At 31.9% G+C, this 20,510-nt stretch overlaps 1 protein-coding gene across 1 annotated transcript in view; it reads right to left on the bottom strand.

Annotated features, from left to right (window-relative positions):
• The window catches only part of norpA (no receptor potential A), a 61,089-nt gene extending 46,801 nt beyond the window's left edge, over positions 1 to 14,288 (bottom strand). The window contains exons 1-2 of the mRNA XM_088260128.1: positions 13,995 to 14,288; positions 3,707 to 3,799 (exon numbers count right to left, since the gene is read on the bottom strand). Of these exons, the coding sequence (XP_088116254.1) occupies positions 3,707 to 3,763 (57 nt within the window). The 5' untranslated portion in view covers positions 3,764 to 3,799; positions 13,995 to 14,288. The remainder of the gene's footprint in view (positions 1 to 3,706; positions 3,800 to 13,994) is intronic.
• Positions 14,289 to 20,510: the final 6,222 nt, after the last annotated feature.

Raw genomic sequence — 20,510 nt, 5'->3', positions numbered from 1 at the left:
TACAAAGCGATAAAATAATAAAGTGACGCGCATGCGCGTGTACGTCAGACGCTATATATGAACAATGAGGTGTGACACGTTTTGTTAGTAATATTTATCATTGTTTCAATAAACCAGACGAATCAACAACAAAATCAATCAAGGAATCACAACAGATGAAATATTTCCTCCTTATCTCGACAGTATCGAATCACGGATATAATCTCATATATTATATAAGTAATCACAAATCGTTAATCTCAGTGTTACCAATTGGAACACCAATCAATGACAGTGTAAAAATCGAATAAACATAATATTTTTTATGCAAATTTTGTATTGTTGTATTTTTCAATGTTTCTCAAATTTCATTTGTATGTGAGGTCCGAAACTTGAATTTAAAATAATAATAATAAAAAATAATAATAAATAACTCCTAATTGGAGATAATCCAGATTTAAAAACAAGTATTTAGACACATTTAAAAAAAATTGTAAATAAATTAGCTGGTCAAATTATAGGCTAAAATAATAAAATGAAAGAGGATAATTTCTAGCGTTTCTCATGTATGTGATTATAATACAAATGAAAGAGTTTCTGCTCAATAAAAAGCTTCTTTCATCTCACCATACGTGTATTTAGGTGATTCAAGCACTATATTTCGAAATTGAACAATATACATACATATATACGTAGAAGTTCCAAGAATTTGAGTAGCGTAATTGTCAATAATGGGTAGAATTGGTGAATGTTACACTGTGTAAAGTAGTCACTTAAACCAGCCTATGACGGTCGTATGCCCCGTAAACGCACAGACTTCTATATTCTTCTTTATCTATGTTGAGATGTAAAAAATTAGGTATTATCCCATATATAAACATATCGCTCACTCCTTTTAGCAACGTCATAAATCAAAAATCGTCAATTTTCAGTTGCGCATGTTTTCGGAATGACCAGAAAATGTAATAAGTATATCCCAGCAAAAGAGGCATATTTTCAACTTAATATTTACCCGCTACAGGGCAGAAAGTGTTGTTTTTGTATTTTGAAGTAAAGGTATTGTTAAATTATTTTTTTAAATTTACTGAATATTTTTCAAATGGAGAAAAAACCTTCAGGTTTTATCTAAAAAGATCTGTTGCACAGTAAAAAGTTCAGTAAGTGGCTCGATAATTATTTTTAATACAATGTATTATATTTTTAAACTTTAAAAACGTTCTCTTGAAAAATCAAGTTTTTTTTATTTATGACGTTCTTGAAAGGAGTGAGCGACATATGGTAGGAAATCAAGAATTTGTGAACAAGGTATTATTTTCAATTGCCGTGAATTCGTTCTTTTTCGAAAGCGATCAAAACAGTTCTGCGATCCCTTGCCAAAATTGCCGGAATTCCACACATTAGTTACTCCATATGAGTATATCCACAGATATAATGTGTACATATGTGATATAATGTGAAGCGTTCACCGTTTTAGCTACGAATGCAATAAAACTGGTCCATTAAATCAATTCGCAGATTCACTTACCCGTCTGCTGATTGTGGAGCGAACTTAGTTTAAAGAATTCATTGTATAATATATATCTCTTTCTTAACCCTCTCGTACATATTTCAAAAAATTAAAAAAAAAATGTTGCATGTTTATGGAAAAGGCAAAAATTGTTTGCAAACGCAGATAGATGTGGCGTTCTATTCTCTCTGCTTACCCCTGCGGGAAGTGACAGGGTTCTTGTCGAAACCCGTTAGAGAAAAGACCAAAAATAAAAGTGGTTTAAAACAAACTTTTAGTTTTATTTTATAAAATAAATTAAATTTCTTTATTCTTCTTCTTGGTGTAGGCCTTGTGGCCTGTTTTTAAGAGGGATTAGCCTCCTGCCGTGTCGATTCCCAGCTATCGATCCCTCTCTTTGGTGGTCTGCCCGGGAGTCGTCTACCATGGGTTGACCGTACAGTGCGATGTGGGGGAGTCTGGATGGTTCCATTCTCCTCACATGCGTGTACCATTGTCTCCTTCGTTGCCTTCCCCACCCAACGACATCTTCGATCTCGCATATTTCCCTGATCCTGGCGTTTCTTATTCTATCTCGAAGACTCTTGCCTGATATGCTTCTTAGAGTCTTCATTTCTGACACTCTAAGCGCGTTTTTTGTGCCTTTTTCTTTATTCCTAACAAAACAGTGCAATGACTATGAATAATGTTACAATTTACTGAACGAATGATAATAATATTAGAAATAAACAGAATTTACGTGCGTCTATGGAAATCTTCAAAACACTCTGGACACGATGGTATTTCGTTATATCGTTTGCAAACGTTTCCCCCTTACAGCCTCTATGGTGGTATTTTAACCAAGCGAGTCTTAAAAGTAATTACTGTAAAGAAATTTGTAAGACAAGAAGTACTTTTTTTTAAATTACCTAACATCCAAGTGACTCTGAAATCTAGCTACGGCTTATGCAACACCGTTTATCATGTCCCTACTCAGGCTTCAACTTTATAAGTTCCACATCCTATGCCTACTCGTGAGTGGATTTACTCTTTATGTTTAAAGTTACTATAATTTCATGCAATTCATGAGTGAAAATTCTAGGCAAAAACACTCGCTACTTATTTTAAATAATTTGGCGGCATTTTTGACGGTGTTATTTTTCAGACCTCATATGAAGGCTTGATGTAGGAGAGGGTTAAAATTCTATACGAGGTCAGGTTTACCAGCGCGCGCACACAGCACAGCAGTGAATTTGAATGCTCTATATTTCGGATGCAGTATTATCCACACATTTATGTTACAATTTATACGTATTTATGAAGTGCTGCTTCTGTCTACACAGGCTTACCCGTTTCAAGGCAGAACCAAATTTCATTTTTAAAATCAAACCATTATTTTAAATCCTTGAAAGTCGTTAGGTTGTCGGTAGTGTCGGAATAATCGGGGGGTATGTATGAGGAGATGCATGAATGCCGTTTTGCAAAGCATATTGGTATGGCGTTATTTTCTCTCTGCCTACGGCGTGATGGTTAGTTAGTTTTTTAATTATTTTTTTAAATAATTGCATTTGATATTATAACGGATATAATATTTTAGCGATGAGTTAAATACATTTATTAACTCCTAATTTACAAGGTAGGGTAGATACAATACATTCCATGAAATACCGTGAAAAAAAGTATGCTTAAATAATTATTAATTAAAATATGTTTTGCGAAAATCCAAAAAAAATGTACAATTAAAAATTATAAGGAAGATCTTTTTCCATAGTAAATTATTTTATTTTTAAATTTGTCAATATATTGATGATATAAATTGCAATAATCACGTAGCTACGCAGCGACACGACCTCCGAGATCAACTGCTAAAAACACACTGACGCTAGAATCGAAAATTCGACGCTCCACAATTTTGAATTTTGAATTATGAAGTCGAACATTCTACGCTCCACAATTTTGAATTTTGAATTACGAAGTCGAACAACTGACGCTCCACAATTTTAAATTTTGAATTACCAAGTTGAACATTCGACGCTCCGCTTTTTGAATTTTAAATTATGAAGTCGAACATCCGATGCTCCGCAATTTTGAATTTAGAATTTCGAAGTCGCACATTCGACGCTCCGCAATTTTGAATTTTGAATTACGAAGTCGAACATTCGACTCTCGGCACTTTAACGGTTAACGTTAGTTTGTAAAAAAATATGTATAAATACATAGAATATGTATGTATGTACATACCTGAAGCAGGGCATCTGGCACGGGTATTTGCCAGTTGAATTCAAACTTCTTAGTCATTGTGACGCTCTAGGCGCGGTGCCTAACGCTGCACCCCTGGAAAAATATACAGAAAAGCGAAATTAGATAACTCGAGTAACGAATTAAATTCAGTTATAGAAAATAAAACCCTATCAGCGAAACCTAAACTGGCAGTAAAAAATGGGGTCCTGGTTCCAACCTTTTAGATATGGAAAAGAAACATGGAGTTTAAGAGACCCCTTAAAATTTTTTTTTGAATAAATGAAAAATAAAACTAGTCTTCATTTATATTCTTTTTTGACATCTCAACGTAGATGAAGAAGAATATGAAAGTCTGGGCATTTACGGCGCTTACGACCGTCATAGGCTGGTTTAACGATCACTTAACACACGTGTAATATCCACCAATTCTACCACCATGATTGACAACCATACTACTCAAATTCTTGGAACTTTTTTATACATTGTTGAAATTCGAAACAAAGTGCTTGAATTCACTAGAATTTCACTAGATACAACTATCGTGAGATGAAATAAACTATTTTATTAATAAAAAACTCTTTATTTTGTATGAGGTCCGAATTCTGTATTATAATCAGATACATGAGTAATTTTAGCTTATAATTTGACCAGTTATAAATTAACTGGTAAAAGAAAACAATATGATTCTTACAACATTTTGAGTGTGTCCAAATACTTGTTCACAAATCTGGATTATCTCCAATTAGGAGTTATTTTTTCTTTCATTTTATTTTATAGGTATCTTTTACCAAGAGTCGTGACAGACAAATATACGGTAGATACGCGTATTTCTAGGGCAAACTGATGGCTACGTACCTCTCGAGGCGCTCACAATATTTATGGATTTATTGAATGGCGCTTCGAATGAAAAATAATTTACATAATAGCTGTTACATAACGCGACACAGTGCGGCGACACGATGGAAACAGCCAATTGGATTATAGGTCTTGCACAACAGTGCCATCGTTACATCGCACACCGGCTCCTAACGCGCCGGGCTACTGTCATCGTGGCCATAATTGGATTGGAAAACAACGTTAGGATATTACTAAACTTGCCTCTATCGGATTCATATAGCTAATATTATAAAATAATTATTTATTAATTTGATAAAACACTTGTTTTTTACCACTTGAGTTTATTTACGACTCCTAGTTTCGGAAGCTAAGCTTCCATCTTTAGATCTAAATAATAACTAAAACATAATTAATAAAAAACTGTTCTATAAATAAGGAGAGGGGTAAGTTAAGGGGAGGGGGGTTAGTCAAGGGGGCGAAGTTTGAAAATAAAGGAAAAATGGAAAGCAAAGGTGAAGAGTTTTGAAACAATATATTATTAACTAAATTATTATCAGAATTAAATTTTATTAAATTTTCTAAATAATTCATAATTTGGCCTTTGTGTTGTACAAGGTACAAGACAAAGGCCAAATTTTTATAGGTAAAAAATAAAAGTAGATTCAAAATATCAAATTAAAAAAAAACAATATCAAAGTAAAAATGACTTGAAAATCGACATTGTATACGTTTATTTAAAAAAGTCGTTGTTTATATAAAATAATTAATACACAATCTAAGAACATTTTTCGATAACTGTCAAATAAACACACATCCGGTATGAAATTCTTGTTGATGTTGATAATGCTAATTTTCAATAATTAATTGGATTCGATAAAGAGACAGCATATGTATGAATGTTAATATGCGAGTAAGAAATTTACATATTTTTTTTACTCATTAAAAATGTAATAAATAATATGTAAATACCAATAAAACTAAGACGTGGGAAATTTGATATAAAGGAGTAATGTAGAGAAATACAGGCGGACTAGGGTGAAAAGGGGGGTCCATTAAGGGTGCCAATGTAGTAAGGTATGCCAAAATTAAGCATTTTTTTTTATTTGGGAATTTTACAGACATTTCGTAGTCATACAGGAGAAAGTGACCAAGTGCATTTTGTACAAAAACGTGATCATTGACTATTTGATACCTTAGTAGCTTAATATTGCTCTGAAAAAAATCCCAAAGGATTTTAAAATTGGAAGTATAACACATTGACTTGTTAAAAATGACTAACTGCATTGATGTTTATTTTCTTGCCAAGCAAAAGTGACTTACATAAATGGCCCTCCTGAACATTTTACGTTTTGTTAGTTGGTCACTTTCTCCTGTACGACTACGATTTATGTATTAAATGTTAAACACTGATTTTTTGAGCCCACTAAGTTGCATTTCATTGTTTAAAAGCACATAAAAATAATTTTCGTGACAATTGTTTCGGATAGTTATAGAATTTTCAAACGAATGTTAGAAAATACCTTTTCATTTTAAGAAAAGAAAAATCGATTAGGTCAAATATTACTTGGATTAAAAAAAATCAGTTGCTATTTATCGTATGTTGGGTCTCTACCGTTTATGATATATCGCTCACTCCTTTCAAGAACGTCATAAATCAAAAAACATAATTTTTCAGGAGAACGTTTTTAAAGTTTAAAAATATAATACAATGTATTAAAAATAAATATACAGCAACATATTGAACTTTTTACTGTGCAACAGATCATTTTGGGTAAAACCTGACGGTTTTTTCTCCATTTGAAAAATATTTAGTTTGTTTAAAAAAATAATTAAACAATACATTTTCTTCAAAATGCAAAAACAACACTTTCTGCCCTGAAGCTGGTAAATATTAACAACATTTTGAGTGTGTCCAAATACTTGTTCACAAAATCTGGATTATCTCCAATTACAGGAGTTATTTTCATATTATTTTTTGACATCTCATCAAAGATGAAGAAGAATATGGAAGTCTGGGCATTTACGGGGCTGACGACCGTCATAGGCTGGTTTAAGTGATCACTTTACACACGTGTAACATTCACCAATTCTACCCATTATTGACAACCAAACTACTCAAATTCTTGGAAGTTCTATTTATATGAACCAATTTAGAAACCTTGTTCTTGAATCACTAGAACTTCACTAGAGACATCTATGAATACTATATCTATAATAATAGAGATATCTACCCGTAAATGCCCAGACTTCCATATTCTTCTTCCTCTTTGATGAGATGTCAAAAAATAATAGGTAAATATTAAGTTAAAAATATGTCCCCTTTGCTGGGATATATAGCACATTTTCTGGGCATTCCGAAAACATGTACAACTGAAAATTGACGATTTATGATTTATGACGTTCTTGAAAGGAGTAAGCGATATATGCAAATATGATTTAAAATAAAAAAACTTTTTAAATACGTCATGATATCCTAAAAAGCATCTAGCACATCTCGTTCATTTATACACAGGTTCGCGATTTGTTTAGATTAAAATGGCGATAAAAAAGCGATAATTTTCCAGACCGGTTTTCCAACTTCTCTATATAAGATAGGCACTCGGAATGGCGCTTTCCGCTTTCGTTTTTCAACGTACGAAACCTGTACAAACCTCTGCAGCCGCACTCGTTTTTTTCCGAATGGAAAATTTCTGAAATCGAGAATGTGTTGAATATTTATTTCACAGTTTAATTAAAGCACCCTTAAAACATTATTTTTCGAAGACTTGACTTTTTATGTCGAATAATTGTCAATAACACACAATAAATGCTTTTTAAAATTAAGTTACAAGTTTTAACATATCGCTCACTCCTTTCAAGAACGTCATAAATCAAAAATCGTCAATTTTCAGTTGTACATGTTTTCGGAATGCCCAGTAAATGTATTATATCCCAGCAAAAGAGGCATATTTTCAACTTAATATTTACCCGCTACAAGGCAGAAAATGTTTTGCATTTTGAAGAAAAGGTACTGTTTAATTATTTTTTTAAATATACTAAATAATTTTCAAATGGAGAAAAAACCTTCAGGTTTTACCTAAAAAGATCTGTTGCACAGTAAAAAGTTCAAGAAGTGGCTTGATATTAATTTTTAATACATTATGTTATATTTTTTATATTTAAAAACGTTCTCCTGAAAAATCAAGTTTTTTGATTTATGACGTTCTTGAAAGGAGTGAGCAATATGTTTATATTTTCGTGTTTAAAATTGATAAATTTGGCATCACCTACTTTCTTGGCACCTGGGATAGACCCCCCCCCCCCTAAGGCCCAGCATTCGTTAAGTCGCAACTTAATTTTCTTTAAACCCAGATAACATTTGACGTAATTGAATTTTTTGTTTAAAACACAATATTTGTATTTGTATTAAAAAAATATTCTTTGAAATAAATATATGGTTTAGAAAAGAAAAGAGTTATAGAAAGGTAAAAAAAAAAACAAAAAATCATTGAAATATACATTATTTTTATATTATTTTAAATTGTTTTGCATTTCAGAATATATTATATATTTTTATATTAAATCAGACGCCTCCACAACCCCGACCAGCACAGCAGACAGACGCGGAACAGTGCAAAGACACTTGCAGAAAATAGTCATCGCATTTCCACTCACCCGTTATTCGTTGACACTCTATTACGGATAACTTTTATTGTAATTTAATTAATTAAACTGATAATTATATTTCTAAAGTGTCCAATTTGACTTTTAAAGCGTCCAATTTGATAAATAAGGCGTCCATTTTGGTTTGTTTAAAATCCAATTTGTTGTAAAAACCTGTAGAGGTAGACGCCTATCTGAAAAACCTTGTCAAAGTGTACCTTATTATACAATTCGCTCACTCCTTTCAAGAACGTCCTAAATAAAAAAAAACTTGATTTTTCAGGAGAACGTTTTTAATTTTTAAAAATATAGCACAATGTATTAAAAATAAATATCAAGCCACTTATTGAACTTTTTAGTGTGCAACACATCTTTTTAGGTTAACCCAAAGATTTTTTCTCGATTCGAAAAATATTTAGTATATTTAAAAAAATAATTAAACAATACCTTTTCTTCAAAATGCAAAAACAACATTTTCTACCCTGTAGCGGGCAAATATTAAGTTAAAAATATGCCTCTTTTGCTGAGATATAGTACATTTACTGGGCATTCCAAAAACATGCACAACTGAAAATTGACGATATTTTATTTATGACGTTCTTGAAAGGAGTGAGCGATGTGTTTCATTCGCACATTCTGAATTGAGAGTGTGTCCTTTATCACGTGACAGATGCACATCACTTGGGGGACGAGTGAGGGGGGGGGATTGTGTCACGTGTCGAGTACATTAGTATGGATGCAGAGTTCAGTGAAATTATCATATAAGTCTTCGTATGCGAACGCAGAAGCCTTAGCTACAGACTTAATAATAATAAGCTCGGAAAATTCAATAATAGAATTACAAACAGAAACCAGTTCATAAGTATTGGCCCATTTTTCTAATAATCAATAATTAAAAACTGCAATTATACAGGGTGGCAAAAAAATTATCACACTATCGGAAGATATTATAATTTTTGCAAATGGCGTCGTACGTCATATTTGACATATTTGAACTAGACAGCTGAAGTGTACAAACAGATTGATAATAATTATAAAGGTTTAAATAAAGATTTGCTTAGTTATGGCATTTACAACTAAGTAGACTCAAAAAATCTGTGTTTGATTTAAAAATTAATATATTGAAAAAAAAATCTGTTGTGGCAGCGCCATCTGTTGAACACAACAGAGACACACGCAATACTAAACATTGTTTATGTTGGACAGAGTGGTCCTTGACAATAATAGCAGTCACTCAGCATTTTCAATGTTCTTCATTAAGTATATTGTTATTTTTATTTTTTATTTTTGATATTTATTTAATATTCATTCAAACCCTTATCCGCACCCTATGGTGCATAGGGCACTGCATTATATAAACGCAGTGTTATCTTGATCGTTAACATACGAAGGAAAGGTGATCAGCCCTCCGCTTCAGGTACCAGTCCAGGGTAATATTGAACAAATATTAGAGTGAAAAAATCACTTATATTTATTTGACCCCCCCCCATGGGAATCGAACCCGGGACCTCCAGTATGGTAGCCGAGCGTGCTGACCATTACACTACGGAGGCGGCATTATTTAATATAGTTAGTAATAATAAATCACTATTACGCACAGCTACTACATATCGCTCACTCCTATCAAGAACGTCATAAATCAAAAATCGTCATTTTTCAGTTGTGCATGTTTTCGGAATGCCCAGAAAATGTACTATATCCTAGCAAAAGAAGCATATTTTTAACTTAATATTTACCCACTACAGGGTAGAAAGTGTTGTTTTTGCATTTTGAAGAAAAGGTATTGTTTAATTATTTTTTGAAATATACTAAATATTTTTCAAATGGAGAAAAAACCTTCAGATTGTACCTAAAAAGATTTGTTGCACAGTAAAAAGTTACATAAGTGGCTTGATATTTATTTTTAATGCATTGTGTTATATTTTTAAACTCTAAAAACGTTCTCCTGGAATATCACGTTTTTTTATTTATTACGTTCTTGAAAGGAGTGAGAGATATGTCAATATTGTGCGATCCACAAATGGCATTGTATCTACAGACATAGTCTAGCTATCTAGGGTTAATTAACAATTGACAAACTGCTGTCGCTAATCACCTCATTAGATGTGGCTTTGTTTGCGTTTCTCACGAAATTGGCGGCACAAAATATCGCCTAATTTACTAACAGTGGAAAAATTTCAATCGTCTTAATAAATAATAACATAAGTTAACTCACATCCTATGTGTAAATACACACATGTAATATCATAGAAGGAAAATCACTCACCTAAGTAACTTCACTGCTAACTTATAATCACTGAACGCAGCAGTCAACTGGGGTAAATTACCCCAAATGGGGTAATAAGGATTTTTCTAGTTTGGTATTTCAAATACGAGTAAGTATTTTTCTCTCTAACCCTTATCCGCACCCAATGGTGCATAGGGCACTGCATCGTATTGACGCAATGTTATCTTGATCGTTAATTATATGAAGGCAAGTTGATCACTTCTGCGCTTCAGGGACCAGTTTAGAGTAATATCAAATAATTATTAGTATTTATTTAATATTAGTATGTTAGTATTTTTTAGGTTTTTTTAATATTAGTATATTTGTCCATCTCCGTAGTGTAATGGTCAGCACGCTCGGCTACCGTTCTGGAGGTCTCGAGTTCGATTTCCAGGGGGGTTTAAATAAATATAAGTGATTTTTTCACTCTAATATTTATTTAATATTACCCTGGACTCGTACCTGAAACGGAGGGCTGATCACCTTTCCTTCGTATGTTAACGATCAAGATAACAATGCGTTTATATAATGCAGTGCCCTATGCACCATTGGGGTACGGTTAAGGGTTTAAAAATGAAATAAAAAGTATTTTACAATTCAGAAATCGAGTAAACGCTGAAGACTATTCAAATTGCTCTTATAAAAATCAAAAAGTCCCAATTTTTAAATAATCGTATCAAACATGAAGCAACAGCATTTCTGCAAAAGCTGAAAAGGAAACAGGTTTCCTTTTCAGCTTTCAAATTTGATCAGACGAAAATTCAGGTGTTCAGGAACACCTGAATTTTCGTCTGATCAAATTTGAGTATTTTATTTTGCTTGTCTATTACATACTATTTTCATGCAACTTTTTTTTTCTTTTTCGTGTTAATTAATTCAATAAATAAGTTTTATTTTAAATATACATTGAGAGTCTTCTTTTCAAAATGAGGGGAGGGGGTAGTATCGACTTAAGCAAAAATATTTTGGTGTAATGGTTAAAAAATTTTCCCGAGCGCTGTTATAGAGAGATAGCGAGTATTTTTGCTTAGAATTTTCACTCATAAAAACATGAAATTATAGTAACCTTAAATATAAAGAGTAAATCCACTCACGAGTAAGCACAGGCTATAAAACTTGAAAAGTTAAAACCTTAGCAGGGTCACAATAAGCGGTGATGCATAAGCCGTAGCAAGATTTCAGAGTCACTTGGACGATGAAGATAACAGTGTGTTTATAATAAAATGTATTAAAAATAAATATCAAGCCACTTTACTTTTTACTGTGCAACATATCGTTTTAGGTAAAACCTGAATGTTTTTCTCCATTTGAAAAATATTTAGTATATTTTAAAAAATAATTAATAAATACCCTTTCTTCAAAATACAAAAACCACACATTCTGCCCTGTAGCGGGTAAATATTAAGTTAAAAATATACCGCTTTTGCTGGGATTTAGTAGATACATTTTCTGGGCATTCCGAAAACATGCATGAAAATTTACGATTTTTTATATATGACGTTGTTGAAAGGAGTGAGCGATATGCTAGAGCCGGCCCTGTATGGTCTTTTATAAATCATGGGCGTTGTAGTTGGGTACGTAATGATGTGGCGCTAAATGGGTTGTAGGTACATAAAATATTAAACTTACTGAATAGTTGAAGGGTCGATTGATTAAACACGTCTTATGTGGGTAATTACCTACCTCAGAATCAAGTTTTCCCAACACTATCAACATAATTTCGGCCGCAATATAATATAATGTCTACCTCCGTGGTGTAATGGTTAACGTGTTAAAACTACCGTGCCGGAGGTCCCGGTTTCGATTCCCAGGAGGAGATGAAAATAAATATATGTGATTTTACACTCTAATATTTATTTAATATTAAGCAGGAGTGATCACCTTGCCTTCACGTAAGTAACGATCATGATAACACTTGCGTTACTTAAATAAAAATGTAACAGGAAAAAATGTTAAAAAAACTTTTTTTTTTACTGAAAATGGCAGCGCCATCTGTTCAAGGTAGCAGGCAAAAAAAAAAAAAAAAAAAAAAAAAAAAAAAAAAAAAAAACAAACAAACAAACAAACAAATGAAAACAAACAAAAAAGGGCGGCGTGCTTCTTGGCAGCTGCTGTCACTTAATATTTTCAATATTTTCGATAGCATTGGTAATTCATAGATTTTTTAAAAAATATTTGTGTTTCTTTACTAGCACTGTGAAATTATAAATATTATAAATGTGGTGATGTGAAAATCAGGATTTTCCGAAACGGATCCCGGATCCGAAATCACTTGACAGATATTTACATACCTAAATAATAATCTGGGGAGATACTTGTAGGATTAAATAATGTAGAGCATAATAACATTACCTTTTATCTACCGACACTAGAAATCTTATCTCCAACACAGATTATCATCTACACCGTTGGACATATCGCTCACTCCTTTCAACAACGTCAAATATAAAAAAAATGTCAATTTTCAGTTGTGCATGTTTTAGGAATGCTCAGAAAATGTACTATATCCCAAAAAACGGCATATTTTTAACTTAATATTCAACCGCTACAGGGCAGAAAGTGTTGTTTTTGCATTTTGAAGAAAATGTATTGTTTTTGTAAGTATTTTTTTTTAATATACTGAACATTTTTCAAATGGAGAAAAAACATTGAGGTTTTAACTAAAAAGATCTTTTGCACAGTAAAAAGTTCAATAAGTGGCTTGATATTTATTTTTAATAAATTTTGTTATATTTTTTTATTTAAAAAAAAAATATATAATACAAAATATTTTTCAAATGGAGAAAAAACCTTCAAGTTTTACCTAAAAAGATCTGTTGCACAATAAAAAGATCAATAAATGGCTAGTTATTTATTTTTAATACATTGCATTATATTTTTAAACTTTAAAAACGATCTCCAGAAAAATCAAGTTTTTTGATATATGATGTTGTTGAAAGGAGTGAGCGATATATAAAGTAGTTAAAATCACACATTCTTATTTCCCATGACCCCAAAATTAAAATCAGATCAATATGCTTTTCAAAAACCATCGCGATAACGCGAAGGTCTTTGAATAAGTACTTTACGTAGGTACTGTAAGTACTATAGAATGCCAACTAATATTTTGTTATTTACGAAATACAAAATAAATGTCGTGACATAGACAGTTATGCGATTAAAAATCATAGAGAATTTCCAAAATACTTACAATAATTCAAATCGAATCATTTTAATTTTGAAAAAATCTAACAATTAAACGGTTCATTGTTTTGCTATACAAAATACTTATTTAAGCGGATACGATTTAATTACATTGTAAAAAAACATACACATATGACGAAAATAATAAATAATTTACATTACATATATGGTAAACATAAGCCGGCAAAGGACAATAAAAATACTACATTTTCCAAGAATCAATTCTCTACCACTAAAATTCTCGACGAACGTAAACACGGCATATGAATTCACGAAAAGGAATTTAAAAACAACACAAATAATGCGAAAAATTTCGCAACAGAACATGGAAAATAGACTATTGTTTACTTTATAACGTACCTGAATCCGAGCGAACACGATCGCCGAGCCTACTGGAATCCAACACGAAACACCATCGCGCACAATGTTGTAAATAAACCACAAATTATAAAACCAAAACGCAAATACTTAAAACGAGGGCAATGTGTTCTTTTGACTATCACATTAAATAAGAAATGAAGATATCATCGACAAACGAAAAATAACAACACCGCACCCGACATAAGGTCGCGCCAAAACGAACCGCAGGCGACCGCTTCTGTCTTTCGTCCGTTCCGCGATTTGACAGTCGAGCTGCGCGCCGTCACAGATTACAATATGATATGGGTCATAAGCTTAGAACATATAATCCCAAAATTCAACACTTCTAAACTCACACGTTAACAAATGAAGAGAAAGATAACGCATTACAAAATAGGTTCCATCTCTTTTTATCTTATTGTTTCATAACCCCTCCCCCCCGCTTACATGTAACTAACTCTTATCAATTTAGGTTCGTATTTGCTTTGTCTCTTTCTAACTTCGTTTATATGTATTGAAGAGACAAAGATAGAAACATCAACGATTAACTTCAAGAATCCAAGAATATTGAGCTTGGAGTGCCTGAGAGTTGTGAGCTGAAATCTACTGAATTGACATTGGTCGGTAGGTCGAGGATGTCAGCACGCATGCGCGGCAGATAGTACAAAAAGCGCGGCAAGCGCATGTGCGTCGTAGTATTGCCAACGTTTGAATAATAATGTTTCCATAAATAAATAAATACTTAGGTACTCCAAAACAGTAGAAATATCAATACCGAGGCTATGCCGATAGGTGATATGGTAACATGGATTTCGAGTAGATTTTGGGTTGATAAGATTGATTTTGCATTTCAGAATAATACATAATATGCACAATCAAAACATTATGATAATTGAAGGGCTAGGCAGTATATAATAATAAAGGACAGAATTATAATTTTTCTTATTTTATGTGTAAACTGCGATTATGGACCTCATATTTGAATAAAAAGTCATGTTTGCTTTAAAGATCATAGTTTTTTAAAATGCATAAATGTTTAAAAATAAATTAATAAAACCCTTATCCGCACCCCAATGGTGCATAGGGCACTGTGTTTTATAAACGCAGTGTTATCTTGATATTATTCTTGGTGATAAGCCCTTCGCTTCAGGTACCAGTCCATGGTAATATTGAATAAATATTACAGTGAAAAAATCACTTATATTTATTTTACCCCCCTTGGAAATCGATCCCGGGACCTCCAGAACGGTAGCCGAGCGTGCTGACCATTACGCTACGAAGGCGGAGATGTTTAAGAAAGTAATAAGAAACTTTTTCTCTCATTAATAAGTATTACATACTACTAACCATTTATAGCTGATCCCTTCAAATTTCACCTAACCTAACCTAACCTAACCTAACCATTTATAGCTGATCCCTTCAAATTTCACATTTATATATCAGCTATTTGGTACCCTACAAAATGTTTCCGCCTTAATGCAGTCTTCAAAATGATTTATTATTCTTTCCTTATCTTTGATAATAATAGATATAAAAATTATATTCTAGCAATTTCGTCATAGTTTTCTTATGATTCTTTTTTCTTTTGTTTTTTCCATATATATATATATATATATATATATATATATATATATATATATATATATATATATATATATATATATATGTAATCTTAGAAATCTATACCTTAGAAAATAAATTAGAATTACTTTATGAATGGTAAAAATATTTTTTATGTATAAAAAATGGTGACTTGGCAACTTTACTTATTCTACCGTTAAATTTGGAAAGTAAATAATTTTTGAAATATTGATAAAATGAAATAATCTGAAGGTAGGGACTGACCGGAGCATTTCGTCGTAACGTAACGTCGTAATATTGCTCGCAGCGAACATCAGCGAGCATCCGAAACTATGGATGGAGCGCTTGACTCGCTGTACTGACTATACAAATGCTCGTATCGTAACGTGTCACGTTACGACAAAATAGCTCTGGTCAGTCCCCACCATAAGAGGAACAAGCGGCGATTTTCTTTTACAAGTTTCATCTTGTAATAAATTCATAAGAAAGCTGTTTATTCTAAATAAAATTCAAATAAAAAAAGAAAACTCTTGTCCGCACCCCAATGGTGCATGGAGCACTGCGTCATATAAATGCAGTGTTATCTTGATCGTTTACACTTGAAGAAAAGGTGATCAGCCCTTTGCTTCAGGTACCAGTCCAGGGTAAGGTTGAATAAATATTACAGTGAAAATATCACTTATATTTATTTGACCCCCCATGGGAATCGAACCCGGGACCTCCAGAACGGCAGCCGAGCGTGCTGACCATTACACTACGGAGGCGGACCAGTTTTATATATAAACACATCTTAAAACTTCCACACACTGAAATGCTTAATTTATTTTACTTTGCGTGTGGCTCCGACTTTTTCTTCACCCATCTACCAGCTTTTGGAGATATTTTTCACCTGACTCCAAAGAGGATCAAATCCCGTAAAACTATTCGGACAGTGGAGGCAGAAGAAACAAATATAGAGAGAGAATGTGGAAAGAAAGATGGGCCACTGAACACGTAATGAACACTGAAATGTATGGAGTAGAGGTAAGCGTTCAAAAACCTTTATCCCTTATTTCCTAGAGATAAATAAAGAAATCTAAATATTTTCATACGAATTTATTCATATTTGTTGTTACAATAAATTATTATGATACATTTTGAAAATGAGATTCACATTTTTGTGAAAATAAATTAATATCGGTTAAGAGTATTGATAATGCGATACATCAGAATCATTAAGGTATACAAAATGGGGACTCATTGCATAATTTATTAGGACCATACTTAGACCTCATTTCATTACAATTATATACATAATATATATTTGATCAACTTACTAAAATGCACAAGTCATTAATAAAGTTATTGAGGTTATTAAAACAATATCTATATATAAAGTCATTAGTAATAGTGGGAACAAGAGGAATTAAATAGATGTACAGAAAATTAATATTTCTTTCCAAACGCAATGTTTCGCAATAATATTTTCAAAACACTCGGTTAATGTGTCACAGTACTTTTATATCAACTTTGGTTCCTGGTACCTTTTAATATACCTAATTTATACACCTTTTCTGCTCTAAAACGCAGCTTCTCAAATATTCGATATGATTTCACATACATTTAATAAACACGTCTACAAATAATAAGATAATTTTATTCTTTCTCAATAAATATTTACATACGTAATTGAATTCAATGACAAATTACACAGACAAGATTGTACCGATAAAGAAAAAACTATTTGTGTAAAAGAATTGAAATTTTTTACTACAAACAAGCCATAGTCCATGTTTTTGTAGTGTCAAATTACATAATAAGTGTATTTCAAAATCAACATGTATCGTTATAATGAAGAAAAAAACATTAATTTCGTACGTAACAATAATTATTTTTTGCATTACTCAAGATCGTAAATCTGGATTGAGTAATTTCAGAAAATCAATTGATCAATCAATCTTCATTTAAGAAATAAATTTATAAGCTTTTTTATTAAAATGTTAATGTGATACAATATGCATACCTGAACCGGAAATAAAGATTTCACTAGTATAAATATAAATATAATTTAATGGTTTATTTTTTTAAATAAGTGATTAGTTGATCATAAAACACTTATATGTACAACGAAAGTATAACTGAAGTTCATATATATATTTTTTTAAACAAATTTGGTACCTACATATGAATTACATACTTTAATAAAATTTTAGGTTATAAGAAAGCATATGTGAAAATAAACAAATTAATTTAATTAATTTTTATTGGATTTGTAAAAATAATTCTATTTGTAATTCTACAATGTGGAAAGTTTAGAAAATAAAATCAAACACTTTCCTGTTTTCCTATTTTTTCGTCTCGTTTGAGAATTTTTTACTATCGACTTGTTCCAGTTAAAAAAGAAAGGTTGGTATTATTTTAATAAAGTGAAAAGGTATAAGATGACTTTGAAAATAGGATTTTGTTAATTTCTTTACTCGGGGAATACGCAGGCATCTTGGAATTGCCATAGTCCCTGTCGTTCAAACAGAATATCTGCATTGAGAACAAAATTGTCACAATAAAGCATGCTACCTGTATATTCACAGATGAATTATCTGCATAACTTCAGGGTTAAAGCCCAGACCTGATCAGGGAATTCAGCTCTCATGAACATTGGTTTGAATAGTAATTTAAGTAAGAGATAAAATGAATTGGTAGGTAGGTACTATGGCTTGCTATGGCTTACTATGGTTGGCTTGGCCATGTACTCCGTATGCCTCCCGAGAGCTTTAATCAAGCATGCCTCTTTTACAAGGTTTGCGCCACCCAGGACGACCACTGCTGACAATTAATCGGCAGTTCTCGTCAGATCTTCGGGATGTGGATCTGCCTTGGGAGGATGCAAAGGAGCTGGCAGCTGACAGAAAAGCTTGGAGACAGTTTGTGGACTCCATATGTTCCACTTAGAGACCGGATATGGTTTAATTAGGTAGGTACTATTATAAAGCTATGTAGGTAGTGAAAAAATATTGAGGTAAATGGGGTAAACCTGCGAATGATATATCACCAGATAATTTTTAAAAAATTACATGCTTCTTTTAGCAAATTAGTTTTTCTAAATGTGTACAAGTATTAAGCAAGATTAACTTATATATGTGAATACAAAATTACATACACGTATTGACTGACTGATAAAATATTGTACACTTAAAAACATAGGCTATCCATCTTGCTACAATGAATTCTATCAAAACCGCACAAACTTTTTACTAAATTCTAAATGAGGTTCTTTTTGTCATAGTCATATTCCAAAAAATGATATTACAATATACCATGTTGCGAATTTTATAATTGAAAAATTGAAGAAGTTCCTGAGTTAAGAAGACAACGATTTTCGGATGATAATTATTTTCAGTCTTATTCATATTTGAGGCATACAGAGTGATGATGATGTGCTTTTAATTGATTTAAATTTTAAGATATTATATAATACATTTTAAGTATGTATGCAATTTTTACTTACTAGAAAGAATGCGAAATTGCGAGACATTGGAACACATATTTTTATGACAAAATAAATGAAGTAACGATAAAAAAATTGGTGATTTGGTGTTGCAAATTTTAACCACAGTTGTATTTAATATAGAAGGCGCTGAGTGATAAAGTAATATGACAGAATTATAGAATTATTAATACAAAACGTATTAATTTTTAAAAATAAAGTGTTTGGACAAAAAAATATGAAAAACAAATGTTATACATACTGCGAAAACTAAGTAAGTTGATACATGAAAAATTTAAACAAGCCAATTTAAATGCTTGTAAGCTCTGTCCGCCTTTGTAATGTAATGGTTGGCGCGTTTAGCTACCATGCTGGAGACCCCGGATTAAATTTCCAGGGAGGAGGTCGGTAAATATATAATTGATTTTTGTTTTTTTTTTCTGATCTGAAGCGTGGGATTGATCAGCTTGCCTTTGTGTAAGAAACGATCAAGATAAAACTGCGTCAATACGATGCAGTGCAATATTGGACTGAAATTTTAGTTTAGTTTGTAAAACTTTTCTTTGAGTGTAAAAACATCATTAATTTTTACAAGATATAAATCATGTCAATTGACTTTTCAACGTTTAAGTGCCTGTGTGCTGAGAGGCAGCTTACTGCCCAAGCATTTTTTTGCCAAATATTCTCAAATCCGCGGTCCTGTATGGGACCACTAGGCGTTTAAAGGTTAATTCTCCACTTTTTCAGTTTTCCCAGCATGCTCACAATATATAATAACCACCAATATGTAGAGTATTTAATTTGAATGTATAACATATGTATGTAGTAATATAATATAAGATATAGTATGATTTCAAAATGTCTTTTACACTGGATGCTTACTTAATTAAACCATTCACAAGAGAACGCCGTTTCTCCCGAATGTATTTAGAACATGATCATTCAACAGTCTTAATGTTTGGAAGGTGATAATTGTTACTGATTCAATAATTTAAAACCGAAACACTCACTAATAGTTCCTGTCACTATAACCGTTCCACAGTACATTCAGCTTGAAGTCACTCAGACAAGAGAGTCATTACCACTGACTTTAGGAAAGTGTTCAATAAAAGTATGTTGAGATTTGATACGGAATCTAACATCGGCGAATTTGTTAAAGTGTCCTTAGTATAACACGAGGGTATTTTAATTCAGCACCACTACATATATTCTTTTTTAATAACAGATTTATAAGTTTTTATATATTGATAAATAATGATTTGCGTATAAGACAGGCCGAAATAAATATATGATGGCACTAGAAGCAAACGCAGCAATCTCAACATAGAAGTTATTTCACATGGAGATTGAATACCTAATTTAGAAATAATATGCAGAATTTTTTTTTATTCTAAGATATTATAATGTAAAAAATAAGATGATTTTTTTTTAAATAAAAGTATAAAGTAAAAAAAAAAACTTTTTCATCAAAA

This window comes from Brachycentrus maculatus, unplaced genomic scaffold (genome assembly GCF_059751285.1).
Source record: "Brachycentrus maculatus isolate JH-2025_06_01 unplaced genomic scaffold, ASM5975128v1 h1tg000007l, whole genome shotgun sequence".
Lineage (NCBI taxonomy): Eukaryota > Metazoa > Arthropoda > Insecta > Trichoptera > Brachycentridae > Brachycentrus > Brachycentrus maculatus.
This window is presented reverse-complemented; position numbering and strand designations above follow the sequence as displayed.